At 43.9% G+C, this 19,368-nt stretch overlaps 1 protein-coding gene across 1 annotated transcript in view; it reads left to right on the plus strand.

The window, feature by feature from the left end:
- vps45 (vacuolar protein sorting 45 homolog) overlaps window positions 1-19,368 on the plus strand; it is a 70,875-nt gene that overhangs the window by 30,066 nt on the left and 21,441 nt on the right. Inside the window, exons 12-14 of the mRNA XM_059006367.1 lie at window positions 16,042-16,149; window positions 16,238-16,359; window positions 18,395-18,526. Of these exons, the coding sequence (XP_058862350.1) occupies window positions 16,042-16,149; window positions 16,238-16,359; window positions 18,395-18,526 (362 nt within the window). The remainder of the gene's footprint in view (window positions 1-16,041; window positions 16,150-16,237; window positions 16,360-18,394; window positions 18,527-19,368) is intronic.

Genomic DNA, 19,368 nt, shown 5'->3' on the forward strand with positions numbered 1-19,368 from the left:
TGTTTTGGTGATTTGGGGATCTGGTGGGTTTCTATAGATCGTTTTTTTATCTAGTGAGAAGGAGGCGCTTGTCACTATTTTTGTCACTTGAATTTGGTCCATTTTATTTATTGTGTCATGATTGTGTGCTTATTTATTGTACACATTTAATTTTGTTTGTATTATTATCATTCATGTAATAATTGCTATTGATTGCATTTAATAATAAATAACCCGTGTTTTTACAACTTGACCTTGCCTCAAAGTTACTGATTATCTGCATTTTTGTACATTTTTCACATTGTATTTGGTCAGATTTTTTTGTGGGTTGTAGTAGTATATAGATGGACTCTGAGAGAAAAAATGACACCAAAGTTTGGTGCGTCTTTCATTTGTTTGGTGTGCAAGGTAATCAAACATGCAATCTTCAGGTGTGAAAAAGTTATTGTAAGTCGCCCTGGATAAGGGCGTCTGCTAAGAAATAAATAAATAATAATAATAATAATAATAATAATAATAATAATAATAATAATGGGGTAGGCATTATAAAGAGCCTTCCCTTTTAACCGCAGTGTTACTTTGAATGACTGTACAACCACACGTGTGTTCTGCAAGGTTCTGTATCGGCTCAGCGCATTTTTTTTGAGGTCTCACTCTGACTCTGCAAATTAATTACATTACTTATATTTTGACATTCAATTTGTAAACTCAGTGAACATGTTAAAACTTCAATATAAAGCCATACAGATAAATAAAATAAGGAAATGCATGAATACGTTATAAAGCATTTAGTTTAATATTTTAGGCACCTTTTTTTAGCGGTTGCCTCTGACGATGGTTCCAGTTGGATTTGTAGCTGGACTGGGGTGTTTACGCTTCAACCTGTGTAGCTTCGAATTTTTCTTATTCTTCCTGTGATTGGCCGTAAAGAGAACAGGCCTAGCCAGAGATTTGATAATTTTTGTTGGGTTGATTTTTGTTGTGTACAGTTTCCTAGTAACTAAATCCGTTGTATTCTGGGAGATGTAGTTGTTAGTGGAAGTTTCAGGGGAGGCAGGAGCGGAGGCAGACATGCTGTGCAGCAAAATTCCTCTGCTCATTTGTACGCATTAAATACTAATTTAGACCATATTTTGGATTTTTGAATGTGTAAAAGCGGCCGGTACGCAGCTTAGAGTCCTGTGTGGGACCAATTTTTACGCTTTAATAAGACCTGCAACCCGACCCAAACCCGCAAGTGTTTGTCCTTTTACCTACTACCTGTGTCAACTGACTCTCCTACACTCTCAGATTCACACACAGATATCTCTACCGTTCTCCACAGATTGAGTTTACACACTAGGCCGGCGACGGCGAACCTATGGCATGCGTGCGCAGAGTGGCACGCAGAGTCGTATTTGTTGGCACGCCGAGTGAGCAGTTATCTGCTTTTTTTTTTTTTTTTTTTTTTTTTTTTTTTTTGCACGCCCTCTGAGTGGCACTTTGGAAAGCCAGTCAGTTTCATTTGCAAGGACGGCCCCGCCCCCAGTAATTAAGCAGCGCTAACTGTAGCCGTTATTATCTACACGTTCATGGTTGGCTGTTTATGCTGCTGAGCTGCTTTATTCAAGTACCCTGGGAAAAGAAAGCTGATCAAAAACAATAAGTCTGTCTGTGGCAATGTGCCCCGCCCCTGTGTGCAATTATGTGTTGTGTGTTGTGTGTTGCGTGCGTGTGTTAATGTTGGTGTATAGTCATTGGTACACGGGATATAAACGGGTCTGTGTTTCACGTGTATTTAAAAAGTGTAGATTTGTATTTAGGCACGAGGAGGGCACAAATCACTTCACGTGCTGGTTAAATGTAATATGTGAGCACGGGGTTGCACAGAATTAATTCACGTGCTGGGATTCAAGTGAATAATTAATTAGTAATTGAATCCCAGCACAACAGTATATATAGAGACACGTAGCACTCAGTCGGGGTTAGGTGTTCAGTGAGTGGAGAACGGGATTGGAGACGGAGGTAATAATAATAACAACAAGAAGAATAATAATAATAAGTGTTTCTCACCGTGTTTGTTCGTCCCTGTTTGTTAGTGTCTGTCCGTTTTGTCTACCTGTTTATTTTGGCTACCAGTGCCGTGTCCTGTTTTGTTTTGTGTTCAAACCTTTTATTTTCTGTGCTGTTTTATTAAATGCTGAGCGAAACCATTCGCTCAGCTCCACCAAACTCCAAGTCTCTGTCTGTTTATTTCCTGCATCTGGTCTGACGCCACCCACTCTGGCCGTCTTTGTGACACGTGGTGTCCTGCGTGGGATCGACAGCGCCTCCAGGACTCAGGCCAGAGCAGGAACCGCAGTTTTGGATTGGAAAAAAAAAAAAAAGGAAATAAATAAAAAAATGGCAGAAGACGCCATCAAAGTGCGGGACTGGATGCTGGAAAATGCTGGGCTGGAGGCCCAGTCTATCCCAATAGTCGTCCAGTTCCTGCAGTTTATGGATAAGGAGCGATGGGAGGCGTATGCCAAGGAACAGACCGTAAGCACCTGGGAGGAAGGTGTGGGGTTGGTCCTCAGCTACCTGGAGGCAGTGATAAGTGGAACAGCAGCCCAGGTAGCAGGTCCACCAGCAGATGAAGAATGCCTGCTGTCCCCGTCTCCACCAGCAGAGGAAGAATGCCTGCTGGTTTTGCCTCCACAGCCCAAGCGGGAGGAGCCTGAGCGTCCACAGCCCAAGCGGGAGGAGCCTGAGCGTCCACAGCCCAAGCGGGAGGAGCCTGAGCGTCCTACGCCTGAGTGGGAGGAGCCCGAACGTCCTACGCCTGAGTGGGAGGAGCCCGAACGTCCTACGCCTGAGTGGGGGGAGCCCGAACGTCCACAGCCCAACAGGGAGGAGTCGGTGCGTCCACAGCCCAACAGGGAGGAGTCGGGGCGTCCACAGCCCAACAGGGAGGAGTCGGGGCGTCCACAGCCCAAAAGGGAGGAGTCGGTGCGTCCACAGCCCGAAGAGAGGGAAGTCGGGGCTTCCACAGTCCTAGGACCCAAGCTGCCAGCAGAGGGAAAATGCCTGCTGGTTCCACCTCCACCAGCAGAGGGAGAATGCCTGCTGGTTTCCCCGTCAAAGGCGGAGCCGCACCAGTCCCCTGGAAAAGGAGGAGACTACACGCTGCTCCCACCTTCACCGGCAGGAGCAGAGCAGCCGGAGCTGCCTCTGCCTCCGCCACCTCCACCGCTTCCTCCACTAGGAGCAGAGCAGCAGGAGCTGCCTCTGCCTCCACCACCGCCAGGAGCAGAGGAGCAGGAGCTGCCTCTGCCTCCGCCACCACCACTTCCAGGAGCAGAGGAGCAGGAGCTGCCTCTGCCTCCACCACCGCCAGAAGCAGAACAGCAGGAGCTGTCTCTGCTTCCTGTACCTCCACCACAGAGAGTACGGTGGCCGGAGCCCCAGAAAGGGGAGCTGTCGGCCACGAAGAAGGGGGAGGAGGTCTGGAGACCACCAACCCCAGCAGCAGTTTCGCTGCCGGAGATCGTGGGGGATGTCCGGAGACCTGCTCCCACTGCAGCAGTTTCGCTGCCGGAGATCGTGGGGGAGGTCAGGAGACCTGCTCCCACTGCAGCTTCTTTGCTGCTGGAAGTACTGTGGTCGGAGCCCCACCAAAGGGAGCTACCGGCTACAAAGACAGGGGGAGAGGTCAGGAGACCACTTTCCCCAGCAGCAGTTTCGCTGCAGGAAAGGACCAGCATGCTGTCAGCCGTGCCACTACCGGCAGGGGTGCTGACAGCATGGCCAGCCATGGGCCCACTGAAGCCTCCCTTCCCAGCCCGAGACTTTGTCCTGGACTGCTGGATTTTTAAGGGGGGAGGTGGCCGTTGAGGCCATGTGTGCTGCGCACAAGGGGGGGTATATGTGGCAATGTGCCCCGCCCCTGTGTGCAATTATGTGTTGTGTGTTGTGTGTTGCGTGCGTGTGTTAATGTTGGTGTATAGTCATTGGTACACGGGATATAAACGGGTCTGTGTTTCACGTGTATTTAAAAAGTGTAGATTTGTATTTAGGCACGAGGAGGGCACAAATCACTTCACGTGCTGGTTAAATGTAATATGTGAGCACGGGGTTGCACAGAATTAATTCACGTGCTGGGATTCAAGTGAATAATTAATTAGTAATTGAATCCCAGCACAACAGTATATATAGAGACACGTAGCACTCAGTCGGGGTTAGGTGTTCAGTGAGTGGAGAACGGGATTGGAGACGGAGGTAATAATAATAACAACAAGAAGAATAATAATAATAAGTGTTTCTCACCGTGTTTGTTCGTCCCTGTTTGTTAGTGTCTGTCCGTTTTGTCCACCTGTTTATTTTGGCTACCAGTGCCGTGTCCTGTTTTGTTTTGTGTTCAAACCTTTTATTTTCTGTGCTGTTTTATTAAATGCTGAGCGAAACCATTCGCTCAGCTCCACCAAACTCCAAGTCTCTGTCTGTTTATTTCCTGCATCTGGTCTGACGCCACCCACTCTGGCCGTCTTTGTGACACTGTCCCATGGAGGATCAAATGTAATTGTGGTCAGCTATGGATGTGTCAGCGGGACACGCGGGGAGGAAGGGATCGTTAGCCTGATGCTCGTAGCATTTTACTGACCGTCATCTGCTGTACTAAATGGAGAGATGGCCACAATCTTTCATACTTTACACTCGATCTGCGAGCCTAAAATAGGTTGAAATTACATAACCAAGCACTTTCGGCTTACGTCTTTTTTAAAAAGATGTACAGCTTTTCGCACACGTGTTAATGTGCAGTGCAAGGTCTTTTTGCAGGTGTCACTGGCGGCAACACGTGCATTGAACTTTAAAGCAAATGTCCCACGCAGTTTTGATTGTCAAACCTTTCCCTTGTCATAAATACCGAAAATATATTTCACTGTCACATACTCGTATCTCAAATTATGTAATCTTTGTTTGATGCACTTTTTTTTTGTTTGTTTTTTTTTTCATACTATTTTAATCTTAATTACTGGTGATACTGTGGTATGTTACCCCTCTTCATACAGTGGGGAAAAGCAGGTTGTAAATTCTCAAAAAACAATCGTCTCAAAATAAATTATGCCTCTGATATGTAGAGTACATTTGTGGATACTCCTTTTTTTTCAAGGTAGTTTGACACCACAGAAATCTTTTTCTAATAAGTATTTTATCTGCTACTCGTCTTTTAAATAGTTATTTTACAAAATGTAATATCAGTAGGTATGTTTTATGTAAGTAAATATACAGTTGAAAAAAAATGACGGTACACCGGTAATGGCTGCCACTGTGTGCAACTGCAAACAAAAAAACAAAACAATTATGGCCAGGGTTACTGGTGCAGCGCGCCAATTGAGCAAACGTCTGATATTTATTGTATGATGCACTGTGATTGTTGCTTTTACTGATGTTTAGCATTATAATTCTAAACTTAATGCGTCATGAAATGTGATTTATGTATTTTACGGTAGTTTAGCAATATAATATTCAAATTATGTATTTATTGTATGATGCACTGTTATTCTTTTACATGCTGTGAAGTGCTTTGAGATGATGTTCTACTATAAAGGCGCTATATAAAATTAAGATTGATTGATCTTACTTGAATAAGGATTAAAGAGTCATTGTCCAAAATATATAGAGGGGCATATGCAAAGGTTGATGGGTCCCTGTGAGGTGCACTATCACAATTGCTTTTTATGTCTGTAAATTTACAAAAAAAGAATGTGCGGTGTACTTAGGGACAGGGAATGGGGAATGTAAGGGAATTGCTTAGAACAGATTGCGAGTTCTCAGGGACAAGCAGAAATTATGGGAGGTGAGGGGAGACCAGCATTAAGTGCCCAGTGAAGTATACAGGGGAACAGGAGTGGGATGGGGTTGAAGAGAGAGACTGTATGTTTGGTCTGGCAGTTATGATGGGGATGGGGATATGGATGGGATGGGGGGAGGGGATGTGGTGGGCAATATTAACTGTGGCCATTTTTTGTTAGGTATGGCACCCAGCAAATATCTGCAATAGTGGGATAGCTGTTCATGCTGAAAGCTGCTGTTGTATAGAGACCTCTTCTGGGGAGATAGTAAGACAACCTGTTTCAGTGTGCTTCTATGAACCACGGGTTGAAAAAATGTCAGCGGATATTCAGCAGCAGAAGTCCCATTAGTCATAGGAATGTAAATATTGTTCCCCCACACCTGCTCTCCAGACAAGAGAGGGGGGAGGGGGGTTCAGGGTTTGGGGAGGTTGCGAGGGGATGAGGGCTGATGGAAGGGTTCTGTCCTAGTTCATGTAATGTTCTTGATTATTTTGTATTGTGGATTGCTGTTTTTTTGGTATGTTTGCTTAATAAAAACTTAATTACAAAAAAAGGAAAGTAAATATTGTTTTAAAAAGTTACTGTTTAGCCGCCGGATAACCTTTTACACCCCTAATTAATCATTGGCACCCTTGGCACTTAGTGATGTATATTTAAAAAAAAAATCCAACTTTGGGCACTCCAGCTAAAAAAGGTTCGCCATCCCTGCACTAGGCTGTACAGCGTGGTAGCTTTCTCTAGTGGTCTGCATATATAAACATTGTAACATATTAACTTTCGCTACTTACTTTACTATAAAATACCTGTATTCCTTTCGTGCCACCAGTTGAAAGGGAGTTACACCTGTGCTTTTGCAGAGATGATGAACCAGTTTTGTGGCCGTCGTTTACAAAAAAATAATGACAGGGTTTACAAGCAATGAATCCAGTCACATGCTCATTATTTTTATTCGCTATGATTCCAAAAGTATTCCACACTTGTGATTTACCTCTCGCACTGGTATCCACCACATGAGATAAACCCTGTGCTATCTTTTGTTTCACCTCGTCCACAAACATTTTTAATATCACCAAGCAGATGTGATAAAAGGATCTTGCGACGTATCAAATAAGTGAGAACAACACTGCTTAGTCAGCTGACTCCTGCTGGAAATATTGGTACATTTACCTTTTAATACGTTATTTGGGAAAGGGTTCCAGACGAGTACGCTGAAAGGACAGAAAACGTTTTTGGTGATTCAAATTCAGACCCTATTTTTTTATTTTTTTTTGACCCGCACCTGAACCGCAAACCGTGAAAGTTCACATTCCGACCCGAACCCGACCTGCAGGGCCCGATGCAGGACTCGAACACAGCTTATCTGTGGCCCGTTTCACAAAAGTCCTGCGATTGCGATGAAGTTGCGAGGACGCAGAGTTCTGCGCTGCGTGCGTTTCATAAAGCACTTCTTAAGTGCCGTCACATCCCTCACTCTCTTGCGATCTGCGATGAGTGAAATCACTAACTCGGTAATCCATTTTAAGACATAGTAACTGATTAGGTAAATACACAGTGGCAGGGTTGCAAAGGAAAGTTTTTTTTCTTTTTCATTTTTTAAATGATACAATTATTGAAATGGCTGGTCGACACAAATCTGTTCTATTTGGCAAGTTTTCTGGAAGTTTTAGTCACAAAGAAAAAAAAAGTTGCAGATGATCACTGATGCAGTAAATACTGTTGGGTAGGAGCAAATAACAGTAGCCAAAATTAGAAATAAATGGATAGATCTAGCGAACAGAATGAAATTAAAAGAAGGGAGATGAAAAAGCTTTAAAGTTGATTGAGGAAAACCAAAATACCTCACTGTTGACAAGAGATTTGGAGCTGTGAAAAGTGACAGGCTGTACTCTGAAGTTACATGCATACATACTATAATATGGTGCTGGGTTGGGATACTTATTGGTTGTGATGGACAGGCGGTAAGATGCAAAACACCAGACACGGAGAGATTGTAATATGATTTCAAACAGCACGGTGTCTGTATGTTTAATTGTTTTCAGGTTTTTATAGCCTTCCAATAAAGCAGCAGTTTATAGTTCTTTTTTAATAAAAAGAAAATAAAACTAAACGAAATAATCTTTAACCCTTTGCGGTCCATTTATTAATCGCGCGTCAGGCACGCCAGGTCTAATTAATTTTCACACGCGCAGTTAATTTTATACGCGCTGTTTAAAAGTATTTTTTTTCACAGTCAAACGGGTTTAAATGGCCCTGCATATCAACAAAGCACTCACTAGGCATCTCCAGCCCTGCCCCACCCTTTTGTTTGCTATAGCGTTCAGCTATGTAAGAAATAAATAATAATAATAATAATAGTCGTACATACCGATCGATCATCTCCGGATCACTCGTTTTATCACCAAACTCCTCAATAATGCGATCCAAGTCATTATTTTATTACTATAACATCTCAAAAAAGCTCTGCAAATGTCCATGATAGTCTCAGTGCGCTGACGCACTCAGCCAGCTTGTTTACTATGAAAGCCCCGTTATCTGATACCTGATACCATGTATGACTATTCATGAAATACGCCTTTTTTTTTTTTTTTTTTTTTTCGACTTCTCGGCTCCTGTCGCTCCCACTCGGCAATTGAATGGTTTTCTCGGCTTTTTCCGGAGAAAAAACGACTAAACACCCGTTTATTGCGTTGCTATAATGATGTCGGACCCAGTCCGACAAAGGACCTGTGAGGAATAATTGCAATGTCGGACCCAGTCCGACAATGGACTGCAAAGGGTTAACTCGTATAATTAATCAAAACAAACAATCATCGGCAGCCTCGTGGTTCAGGTTCAGAAAACGGGTCGTTTTCCCGGGTTCGGGTTCTCATTCAGTCCAATAATCCAGTCCACTAATCGAGGTCCAATTCCGTTCCAAAGTCGTTGCCAAGTAATCCTTTTTGTTTGTTTCTTTATCCTTTATCTTTCTCGCTCACTCGCTCTATGCCCGCCGTCCTCCAAGTCCTTTTCTCCTCCACTACACACATACACAGTTTGCTGGTCAGAGCGTATTATATAGAGGTGCGTTGATTCGTGGCACCTGTCTCTTGCTGAGCTCGTTAGTGCTGAATAACAAATGACAGGAAAGGTGAAGAAACATATCGACCATCAATTATCCTACCCCGTGCCATATTACAATACATACATACATACATACATACATGCATGCATGCATGCATGCATGCATTCATACATAAACCCTTCTTCAGCTGTGTAAAAAAAGTCAACGCTGTACAGCAAACGTATTTAAAGAAAGTTTACTGGCGTGTGTTTACTTTTCGTTCTACACAGGTGAAAAGGGGCTTTTGGCTGAAACGTATGTAGCCAGCTAAGCACACACTTTTATTAGTCTATTAGGGGGCATGCCTGATAATCAAGCTGCGTTTAGCCTCATTATCTAAACGTGTGGGGCAGGTAATAACATGCCGGTGGCCGCTGCATCAAAGCCTTGTTATTGCTGTGGAGAACTGTAGCTGAGATGAACTGAGGAAAGTGCTTTTTGTTTTGGTGATTTGGGGATCTGGTGGGTTTCTATAGATCGTTTTTTTATCTAGTGAGAAGGAGGCGCTTGTCACTATTTTTGTCACTTGAATTTGGTCCATTTTATTTATTGTGTCATGATTGTGTGCTTATTTATTGTACACATTTAATTTTGTTTGTATTATTATCATTCATGTAATAATTGCTATTGATTGCATTTAATAATAAATAACCCGTGTTTTTACAACTTGACCTTGCCTCAAAGTTACTGATTATCTGCATTTTTGTACATTTTTCACATTGTATTTGGTCAGATTTTTTTGTGGGTTGTAGTAGTATATAGATGGACTCTGAGAGAAAAAATGACACCAAAGTTTGGTGCGTCTTTCATTTGTTTGGTGTGCAAGGTAATCAAACATGCAATCTTCAGGTGTGAAAAAGTTATTGCCCCCCCCCCAGTTAACTCAACCCAATTAAAGGGATAATTAGGATGTGCTGTTTGAGTACTTTGGTTAACAACCAGGCCTGATTTGTGCCAGCCCTGCCCAATATAAATCTGACTAACTTTGGCCCTTACCATCAGAGTGAAGTTGTCAGCACACAGGTTCTAGAGGCACATCATGCCACGAACAAAAGAAATTCCTGAAGACCTCCGGAAAAAAAGTTGTTGATGCCTATCAGTCTGGAAAGGGTTACAAAGCCATTTCTAAGACTCTGGGGATCCACCGAACCACAGTCAGAGCCATATTGTCCAAATGGAGAAAGTTTGGGACAGTAGTGAATCTTCCCAGGAGTGTCCATCCTGCTAAAATCTCTCCAAGAGCAAGCCGTAAAATCATCCTGGAAGTCACAAAGAACCCTAGAACAACATCCAGGGATCTGCAGGCCTCTCTTGCCTCGGCTAAGGTCAGTGTTAAGAACATAAGAAAGTTTACAAACGAGATGAGGCCATTCAGCCCATCTTGCTCGTTTGGTTGTTAGTAGCTTATTGATCCCAGAATCTCATCAAGCAGCTTCTTGAAGGATCCTAGGGTGTCAGCTTCAACAACATTACTGGGGAGTTGGTTCCAGAGCCTCACAATTCTCTGTGTAAAAAAGTGCCTCCTATCTTCTGTTCTGAATGCCCCTTCTGTTCATGACTCCACCCTCAGAAAGACACTGGGCAAAAATGGGATTCATGGCAGAGTAGCAAGGCGGAAACAATTGCTCACTAAGAAGAACATGAATGCTCGTCTCAAGTTTGCCAAAAAGCACTTGGATGATCGTCAAGAGTTCTGGAAAAATGTTCTATGGACAGATGAGTCAAAAGTGGAACTTTTTGGCCGACATGGGCCCCGTTATGTGTGGCGAAAACCAAACACTGCATTCCACAGTAAGAACCTCATACCAACGGTCAAGCATGGTGGTGGTAGTGTCATGGTTTGGGGATGCTTTGCTGCATCAGGACCTGGATGCCTTGCCATCATTGAAGGAACCATGAATTCTGCTCTGTATCAGAGAATTCTACAAGAGAATGTCAGGCCATCCGTCCGTGAGCTGAAGCTGAAGCGCAGCTGGGTCATGCAGCAAGACAATGATCCGAAACACACATGCAAGTCTACATCAGAATGGTTGAAGAACAAGAAATTTAAAGTTTTAGAATGGCCTAGTCAAATGCCAGACCTAAACCCCATAGAGATGTTGTGGCAGGACCTGAAATGAGCAGTTCATGCTCGAAAACCCACAAATGTCACTGAGTTGAAGCAGTTCTGCAAGGAGGAGTGGGCCAAAATTCCTCCATGGCGCTGTGAGAGACTAATCAATAACAACAGGAAGCGTTTGGTTGCAGTTATTGCTGCTAAAGGTGGCATAACCAGTTATTGAGTCTAAGGGGGCAATTACTTTTTCACACGGGGGCATTGGGTGTTGCATAACTTTCTTTAATAAATAAATTAAATATGGGAATCACGTGACCTGCTGGTAGTGATGGCAGCTTAGAGTTTTCACTCCTCGCTTCCCTTTGCCTATTTTGCTTAGTATTCGAGCTCAATTTCTGTATCTTGCCTAACTTGCACTCAGTCAACTTCTGAAATGTCGTGCAATGCCAGATAATCATCGGCCTTCTCTCTCGAGTTCAAGACTTTTAAAAAGGAATTATCTACCGTCAGTGCCTTGGTAGCTGACAACACAAAAGCTGCAAACCTCTGCAAATCTAGGGTCGATCAACTGGAGCTGAAAATGGCCGATATGGAGGACAGAAGCATGCGCAATAACCTTCGGTTAGTGGGGCTGAAGGAGGGATCCGAAAGGTACAGATGCGATTGATTTTTTTAACAAAATCTATTCCATTGTGGCTCCCAAACCTGTCGAACAGCAATGTTGAAATTATGAGAGCGCATCGTATTTAGAATGACAGATCCAAGGCAAGTGATAGACCCTGTACACTCATTTTCAATCTCTTACAATATACAGACCGCCAGGCCATACTACAAGCAGCCAGAAAGAACACCCCTTGGACCCTGGACAGAAATCTTAAATTTTATCCAGACTAGTAATATTACAGCGCCATGCCGCAGGGCCTTCTCTCAGCCCCTTAGTGCAGCTCGATCCCAAGGCCTGCAAGCTTTCCTGCTTTACCCCGCTACCCTGAAAGTCATCCACAACTCGGAGCCGCGTCTGTTCCAGTCACCAGCCGACGCTCAGCAGTTCCTGGACACCCTTGGAGTTTCCCCCACACGAGATCCATCTCCTGCTGTCGGGATGGAGTGCGACGAGTTTGGGAAGAGGATTTCAGCTCGGCGCCTGGGACTAGATTAATTCCTGCCCTGAATCTGCTCTGCTAACCGCCATCTGCTCTCAGCATGGGGATCCTGCTTACTATACTGTTTTTTTTGCAGGACTATTACTTAATCATGTTGATTTTTTCCTCGGACTTCAGTTATGGTAAACAAACTACTTTATAACTTTATTTATCTACTATTACTATTACTCTTTCTTCGCTTAATATGTCAGCATACCAGCTGAATATACATATCTATTTTTATTTTCTCTCTTACGCTAACTCATTGTTAACTTGTGCACTCTGTGCTTAAACCTATTATTATTTCTCCAAGATTATAGTTTATTTTTGCTCTCCACAAAACCCATGTTCTGGGTTTTGTGGGCATGTATTATACTTGTTCTGGTCTTAGTTCGGGGGGGCGGGTGTGGCTACATACTGGGGAGGAGGAGAGGGGACTTCATGAGAGTCAATACTGTCCTATCTTTCAATACTATTTTGTCTATTTCTATATCCGGACTTCCCATGCGATACCTTTCTTGTTTGTTTCTGACACTTAAACTTGTTTTTGATTCCTATGACGAGTATTTCTGCTTTATCCTGGAACGTGCGAGGCCTAAATTTTCCCACGAAACGTACTGCCTGTCTCGATCTCTTGCGTAGGAAAAAGATAGATGTTGCCATGATTCAAGAATCGCACCTTAAAAAACAAGACATTCCCAGGCAAGCAAATAAATCTTCAGATTACATACCACAGAGCTGCTGCCTATGTCATTATCAGACCATCATGCAAACTTCTCTAAATTTGTACTGTCTGATACCCCAACTAGAGCCCCACGCTGGCGTTTTAATACCACGTTATTACAAAATGAATCCTTCCGCACGATGTTTCACTCCAAATTAGTTTTAATCGTGGTTCTGTTGATGATCCCCGCATTCTATGGGACTCAGTTAAGGGATTTATCAAAGACAATTCCACTTTATTTGCTTCAAAACTTAGCAAATCACGGCTTAATAAAATCAATGAATTGGAAACTAAATTAGCACTTTTAGAACATGATCAACAAAACTCTTTTTCTGAAACTACTGCAACTTAATCTTACAAGAAAAGAACTGAATCAGTTACTCAGACAGCGTGCAGAATTTCTTATCCATAGGGTCAGACAAAACTATTACTTTAATAGCAGCAGAGCCAGTCATTTGCTCGCTCTAAGGCTATACAGTAATGAGCGCTTCGCAGACATTTTAGCAGTTAAATCTACCCAGGGAGATATATTATCAGACCCTTCTCAAATAAACTCTGCGTTCCGTTCCTTTTATTCTAAACTATACAGCTCTGATATTTGCTTTAATAAGGAAAAATGTCTGCGAATTCTCCAAAACCTCAAATTGCCACGGCTCTCGGCTGATGATTCAAAGGTGCTCGGAGCGCCATTGTCCTTAACAGAGCTAAAAGATGCGGTACAGGACATGAGAAAGGGGAAGTCACCTGGTATTGATGGTATTCCACCCGAATTTTTTCTTACTTTTTGGTGTCAGTTGGGCCCCCTCTTACTAGATATGATGCAAACTGCTATTGAAAAAGATTCATTTCGAAGAGATGTAAATACTGCTATAATATCTTTTTTACTAAAAAAAGATAAAGATCCCACATCTTGTACAAGTTATCGTCCCCTATCACTGATAAATTCAGACGCTAAACTGTATGCTAAAGTGCTTTCACGACGCCTTGAAACCTTTTTGACTAGATTAATCCATCACGATCAAACAGGATTTATTAAGACCTGTCTAGCATCTGATAATGTCCGTCGCCTTCTTCATATTATACATGCCGCTGCGGATGTTGACCATCCTTGTGTTGTTCTTTCTTTAGATGCCGAAAAGGCTTTTGATCGCTATGAGTGGGAATACCTCTGGTCGGTATTGGATTATATGGGTTTGGGAAAAGAGTTTATTAATATGATCAAAGTATTATATGCTAATCCCACTGCAATGGTACTCACAGGCAGTAAATGCTCTTCCCAGTTCGCTATTACGAGAGGCTCCCGTCAAGGCTGCCCGCTTTCCCCTCTATTATTCGCTCTTTCACTCGAGCCACTCGCTCAGGCTGTCCGTCAATCCACTGTGTCTACCCCTATCACTGTTAATTCCACTCGGCATCACATCTCGTTATATGCAGACGATGTGTTGTTAGATGTTGAAAATGTTGCTCAATCGATCCCCCACCTATTAACAATTTTTGACGATTTCGGTTTATTATCAGGCTATAAAATTAATTAGTCTAAGTCTGCCTTAATGCCCCTGAACGCTGCGATGGGGAGAATTGTCTTGCCTCTGAACATACCAGTGGTTATTATTATTATTATTATTATTATTATTTATTTCTTAGCAGACGCCCTTATCCAGGGCGACTTACAATTGTTACAAGATATCACATTATTTTTACATACAGTTACCCATTTATACAGTTGGGTTTTTACTGGAGCAATTTATTATTATTATTATTTATTTCTTAGCAGAAATGGAGAAGTGGTTGGGTGGGAGAGAGGGAGGGAGAGAAGAACTAAGACAAAAAAAAAGGGAAAAAATTATATCTGCCTTTGTCAATAAATTGTCAATAAAAAACATTTGATCAAAAAAAAATTAATTAATTAAATATGTATCATTTTTTGTGTTATTTGTTCACTCAGGGTCCCTTTTATCTAATATTAGGTTACCTGAGAAATCTGTTCAATAAAGTGTGCAGTTCCACAGCGAGCTAGTAGTATGGGCGCCATGGTATGTCCTGAATCAGGATCTGCCATGGAAATTGCTTCTTGTGGCTGCTGCCTGGCAGCCCTGCAAAAGTTTTATGACACCCAGTTTTTTATTTGCGAGGTGATTGCGAATTGTCAAAAATCGCTTTTGTGAAATGGGCCCCAGGACCACTGACTGTACCACAGTCTCCAACACGAGTCCCGCTGTACTGTACCAGTCTGATACGAGTCCCGCTGTACTGTACCACAGTCTCCAACACGAGTCCTGCTGTACTGTACCACAGTCTGAGATACGAGTCCCGCTGTACTGTACCACAGTCTGAGATACGAGTTCGCTGTACTGTACCAGTGTCTGATACGAGTCCCGCTGTACTGTACCAGTCTGATATGAGTCCCGCTGTACTGTACCACAGTCTGATACGAGTCCCGCTGTACTGTACCACAGTCTGATACGAGTCCCGCTGTACTGTACCACAGTCTGATACGAGTCCCGCTGTACTGTACCACAGTCTGAGATACGAGTCCCGCTGTACTGTACCACAGTCTGAGATACGAGTCCCGCTGTACTGTACCACAGTCTGAGATACGAGTCCCGCTGTACTGTACCACAGTCTGAGATACGAGTCCCGCTGTACTGTACCACAGTCTGAGATACGAGTCCCGCTGTACTGTACCACAGTCTGAGATACGAGTTCGCTGTACCGTACCACAGTCTGATACGAGTCCCGCTGTACCGTACCACAGTCTGATACGAGTCCCGCTGTCCTGTACCACAGTCTGATACGAGTCCCGCTGTCCTGTTCCACAGTCTGAGATACGAGTCCCGCTGTCCTGTACCACAGTCTGATACGAGTCCCGCTGTCCTGTACCACAGTCTGATACGAGTCCCGCTGTCCTGTACCAGTCTGATACGAGTCCCGCTGTCCTGTACCACAGTCTGATACGAGTCCCGCTGTCCTGTACCACAGTCTGATACGAGTCCCGCTGTCCTGTACCACAGTCTGATACGAGTCCCGCTGTCCTGTACCACAGTCTGAGATAAGAGTCCGCTGTACTGTACCACAGTCTGATACGAGTCCTGCTGTACTCTACCACAGTCTGAGATACGAGTCCGCTGTACTGTACCACAGTCTGAGATACGAGTCCGCTGTACTGTAGCACAGTCTGATACGACTACTATACTGGTTTTAATGGTTTCCGTGCTCCTTTGCAGATGGTGCAGGCAGTGGTGGAGTATGGAGGGAAGAGAGTGAGAGGAACTGACCTCATCAACCCGAACGACGCGGTGGCAATCACCAAGCAATTCTTCAAAGGGCTGAAGGTACAGACCCTGCAGAAGCAGATTGTAGACTGCAGCAGACTATACAGCAGCAGCCTCTCACTGTGCTTGTGTGTGCTTGTCTGTGCAGGGGGTGGAGAACGTGTACACACAGCACCAGCCTCTTCTACAGGAGACCTTGGACCAGCTGATCAAAGGCAGACTGAAGGACAGCCAGTACCCCTACCTGGGACCCAGCACACTGCGGGACAGGTACCCCTCACAGCAGCACACTGTGAGACAGCTACCCCTCACCCATCACAGCTCCTTTGCTCTTCTCAGTGACTTCTATCCCAGGTGCTCTCATCGCACTGCAGTGTGCAGCCCTGTGTGATTCACTGATCCCTCGAGAGCCATTCTCAGCTCACTTCATTCAGGGGCTCTGTGTCGCTGTGCAGAGTATCGGCACAACGAGGTCCTAAATACAGGAGGCGACAGGACAGCTATCTGTCTTTATTCATCTTTGTACCTCTTTCTTCCTTCCTTTCTTTCATCATATGGTTTAACAATGTAATTTAAATAGAGCAATACAGTTTAATAGAAGATAAAAACCACTTCAATCCGTTTAACCTCTCAGCGAATATTATTGTTATTATTATTGTTATTATTATTATTATCTGTACTCACACAGTTCACACTGTATACATGTCTAGAGACCTGCTTATCAGATTGGGATGAACTTGCTAAGGCTCTTTTAAACTGTGACATAATCTCTGGGTATAGTAGCCTGTCTATCTGTCTGAATGGGTTTGCATTCATCTAGAGAAACACTTGTCGAATTGTGAAAAAACAATAATTACAGCAACACATCGCATCAAGGTCCGATAGTTTAAAAAAAAAAAAAAAAAAAAAACAGGACAGGCCGAGTTAGGATCGACCTATCCACAGTGATGAACTAATAGTTTAGATCTCCACACACACACATGCTTACAAAGTCACAAACCTTACTAGACCCTTTTTTTTTTAAATTAAACGTTGGTGTTTTAAATATCCCTTAGATCAGCTGCATTAACAACAACAGGTGTGCGGGACCCCTTAGCAGCTGAGTGTGTGATCTTGGGCAGGGTGTGATCCACGCTCCCCCTCCACACCTGTCCCTCCCGGGGAAACGAGCCAGGACGGCTCCTCCTAGTGTGGGGAGCACAGACAAAGTGTCAGTGCTGAGTGTAGAGAGCTCCGTGGAGTCTGCTGATCCGAGCTGGCACAGGTGCAGAAAGACAGGCCAGGCTTTTCAGTGATGGGCCAGCTGATAGAATTCCAATACTGATCTTAAGATTGAAATGAGTTCTTAACTGGGGTCAGGGTTAGGGCAGCAGCTCAAAGAGAACATTTCACATGGTCAAAAGAATGTAGTTCTGTTTTACATTGGCCCGTCTTTCTGCACCTACAGCTATGGCCAAACGTTTTGCATCGCCCTATAGAATTAACTAATTCTGATTTCTTAAAGTCGAATGAAACCTGCTTAATAATGTAGTTTTCCATATACTTAATGAAAAACTGACAAAAATTGAAAAGTCTAACATGAAATAATGCACTACTATTATGGCTTCCGGTAGACTTTTGCAATATCATTTTTTAGTCTCTCTGGTGATTGATGTGTGTTCTGAATGGTTTGCCAGTCTCTCTGGTGATTTGATGTGTGCTCCGAATGGTTTGCCAGTCTCTCTGGTGATTGATGTGTGCTCTGACTGGTTTGCCAGTCTCTCTGGTGACTGATATATGTTCTGAATGGTTTGCCAGTCTCTCTGATGATTGATGTGTGCTCCGAATGGTTTGCCAGTCTCTCTCTGGTGATTGATGTGCGCTTTGAATGGTTCGCCAGTCTCTCTGGTGATTTGATGTGTGCTCTGAATGGTTTGCCAGTCTCTCTCTGGTGATTGATGTGTGCTCCGAATGGTTTGCCAGTCTCTCTGGTGATTGATGTGTGCTCTGAATGGTTTGCCAGTCTCTCTCTGGTGATTGATGTGTGCTCCGAATGGTTTGCCAGTCTCTCTGGTGATTGATGTGTGCTCTGAATGGTTTGCCAGTCTCTCTCTGGTGATTGATGTGTGCTCCGAATGGTTTGCCAGTCTCTCTGGTGATTGATGTGTGCTCCGAATGGTTTGCCAGTCTCTCTCTGGTGATTGATGTGTGCTCTGAATGGTTTGCCAGTCTCCCTGGTGATTGATGTGTGCTCTGAATGGTGTGCCAATCTCTCTGGTGATTTGAACTGTGTTCTCACTCAGCTCTGTTGTGTGTCTCTCTCCAGGCCGCAGGATATCGTTGTGTTTATAATCGGAGGTGCGACGTACGAAGAGGCGCAGAGTGTGTACAGCCTGAACCGCAGCACCCCCGGGGTCCGAGTCGTTCTGGGAGGAACCACCATCCACAACACCAAAAGGTGAGGGAGGCACTGCTGGGCACCTCGTCATGCAGACTAGCTTTATAACTACAAGAAATGAAGACAAGTAGGGATGTGGTAGCTGATGCCTTCGTTGCTGTTAATACCAAACTGAGATGAGTGGAGAAATGTTGTAGCCAATGCTGCCTTTGGTGTTACAGGGATGGAAATAAGACTCCTATTGCGTAGCAGTTTCACCCATTCCATGTTTTAATACAAGCTTGATTAGCCACAATGTGTATAGGTAACAAGTTCAGGTGTGTCTTATTGAACTCATAGTAAAACTATGGAAAGGGAGTCTTATTTCCATCCCTATCTTACTGAAGTGAAACCACTTGAAACTAAGACAATTAGACAAATGCTTTGACATAGAGGTTACAGTATATAAGAAACGAAGGGGTTGATCAACCTGTTTTTCTTCGTTAGCCGTTTATTTTTAGCACCACTGTCGCCATAGTTGCTCTTGGGTCTGGAGACTGTACAGAATGACAAAGGCTCTTGCTGTAGCCAGTGAAAAGGTTAACGAGCAGGCAGCTGGAAACACTGGGCCACTCTGCTGCACAAAGGGGGTTTAGAACTCTGTGCATGCCATGCAGAATGTTGTGAATGTCTGGGAGAGAGTTGCTGCACCAACCTTAACAATCAACAGTTTGTTTCCTTGTGCAATTACAGCAATGTGTAAAAGGGCTTTTGATTGAAATCGCTGGGCTGGGTGCCAGATTCTCAAGCCTGCAGGGAAAGTGAAAGCTAAGATGGGGTTATGACAGCTGTTGGGAATCCCTGCCCCCCCCCCCTTGTGCTCGGGGAGTGGGCTCAGGAACAGGGGTCTGTTGAAGGCAGGG

The sequence above is a fragment of the Acipenser ruthenus genome, chromosome 32 (genome assembly GCF_902713425.1).
Source record: "Acipenser ruthenus chromosome 32, fAciRut3.2 maternal haplotype, whole genome shotgun sequence".
NCBI classification, from domain to species: Eukaryota; Metazoa; Chordata; class Actinopteri; order Acipenseriformes; family Acipenseridae; genus Acipenser; species Acipenser ruthenus.